Consider the following 680-nt stretch of genomic DNA (forward strand, 5'->3'; position numbering starts at 1 on the left):
TGAAAATGGTGTTTAAAGGAGGCAAAGAGAAAAATATGCCAAAGGAAATATCTCAAGAAATTTTCCAGACATCTTACGTATTCTGCAGAAGAATATTTCCGGGTCAATCTCCGTCCACTTCCCACTTTCCTCGCAAATCATATTTACTGTCGCCTTAAGGTTTCCGAAGAATCTACCCTCGTCACATGTGTACTGTACCTGGCGGGTTTAAATCGCTGTTGTTAAATCTTGTTACAATCTTTCTCTCTTGTTTTCTTCTTTCATTGCTCTTTAATGCTTTCTATTTTCTTCTATTTTAATCTCGTTCTTTCTCTATCATAATTTCTCTCTTTCTCTCTTACTCGTTCCGTCTCTCTTCGCCTCTTTATTCCTCTTTTTCTTTGTTTAAGATTATTACTTCTTTATCCTTTGATCAGTAATGGACATTGTCGATATAACTTCATTAACAAAAATTCAATACAGTTTCACTCTACCGTAATTTTCAATGACAACAAGATTTCCAAAAGGCTTTTAAAAACAACCTCAACGACCGGGAAGCCAAATAGAAAACAAACAACGACCAATAAGGCACTTACCACCGCTCCAACGACCCTGTTTACGCCATTCCAACTGGAGTTCATGTTTTCGACAGGCAGCAGGGGATCTGCTGAGCACACTGAGAAGAGGAATGGTGTGTATAA

At 37.9% G+C, this 680-nt stretch overlaps 1 protein-coding gene across 1 annotated transcript in view; it reads right to left on the bottom strand.

Moving 5' to 3' along the window:
- Positions 1 to 680, bottom strand: part of LOC119587329 (complement factor H-related protein 4-like) — a 5,620-nt gene that overhangs the window by 1,647 nt on the left and 3,293 nt on the right. The window contains exons 6-7 of the mRNA XM_037936077.1: positions 576 to 655; positions 78 to 198 (exon numbers count right to left, since the gene is read on the bottom strand). Of these exons, the coding sequence (XP_037792005.1) occupies positions 78 to 198; positions 576 to 655 (201 nt within the window). The remainder of the gene's footprint in view (positions 1 to 77; positions 199 to 575; positions 656 to 680) is intronic.

This window comes from Penaeus monodon, chromosome 22, assembly GCF_015228065.2.
Source record: "Penaeus monodon isolate SGIC_2016 chromosome 22, NSTDA_Pmon_1, whole genome shotgun sequence".
Classification (NCBI taxonomy): Eukaryota; Metazoa; Arthropoda; class Malacostraca; order Decapoda; family Penaeidae; genus Penaeus; species Penaeus monodon.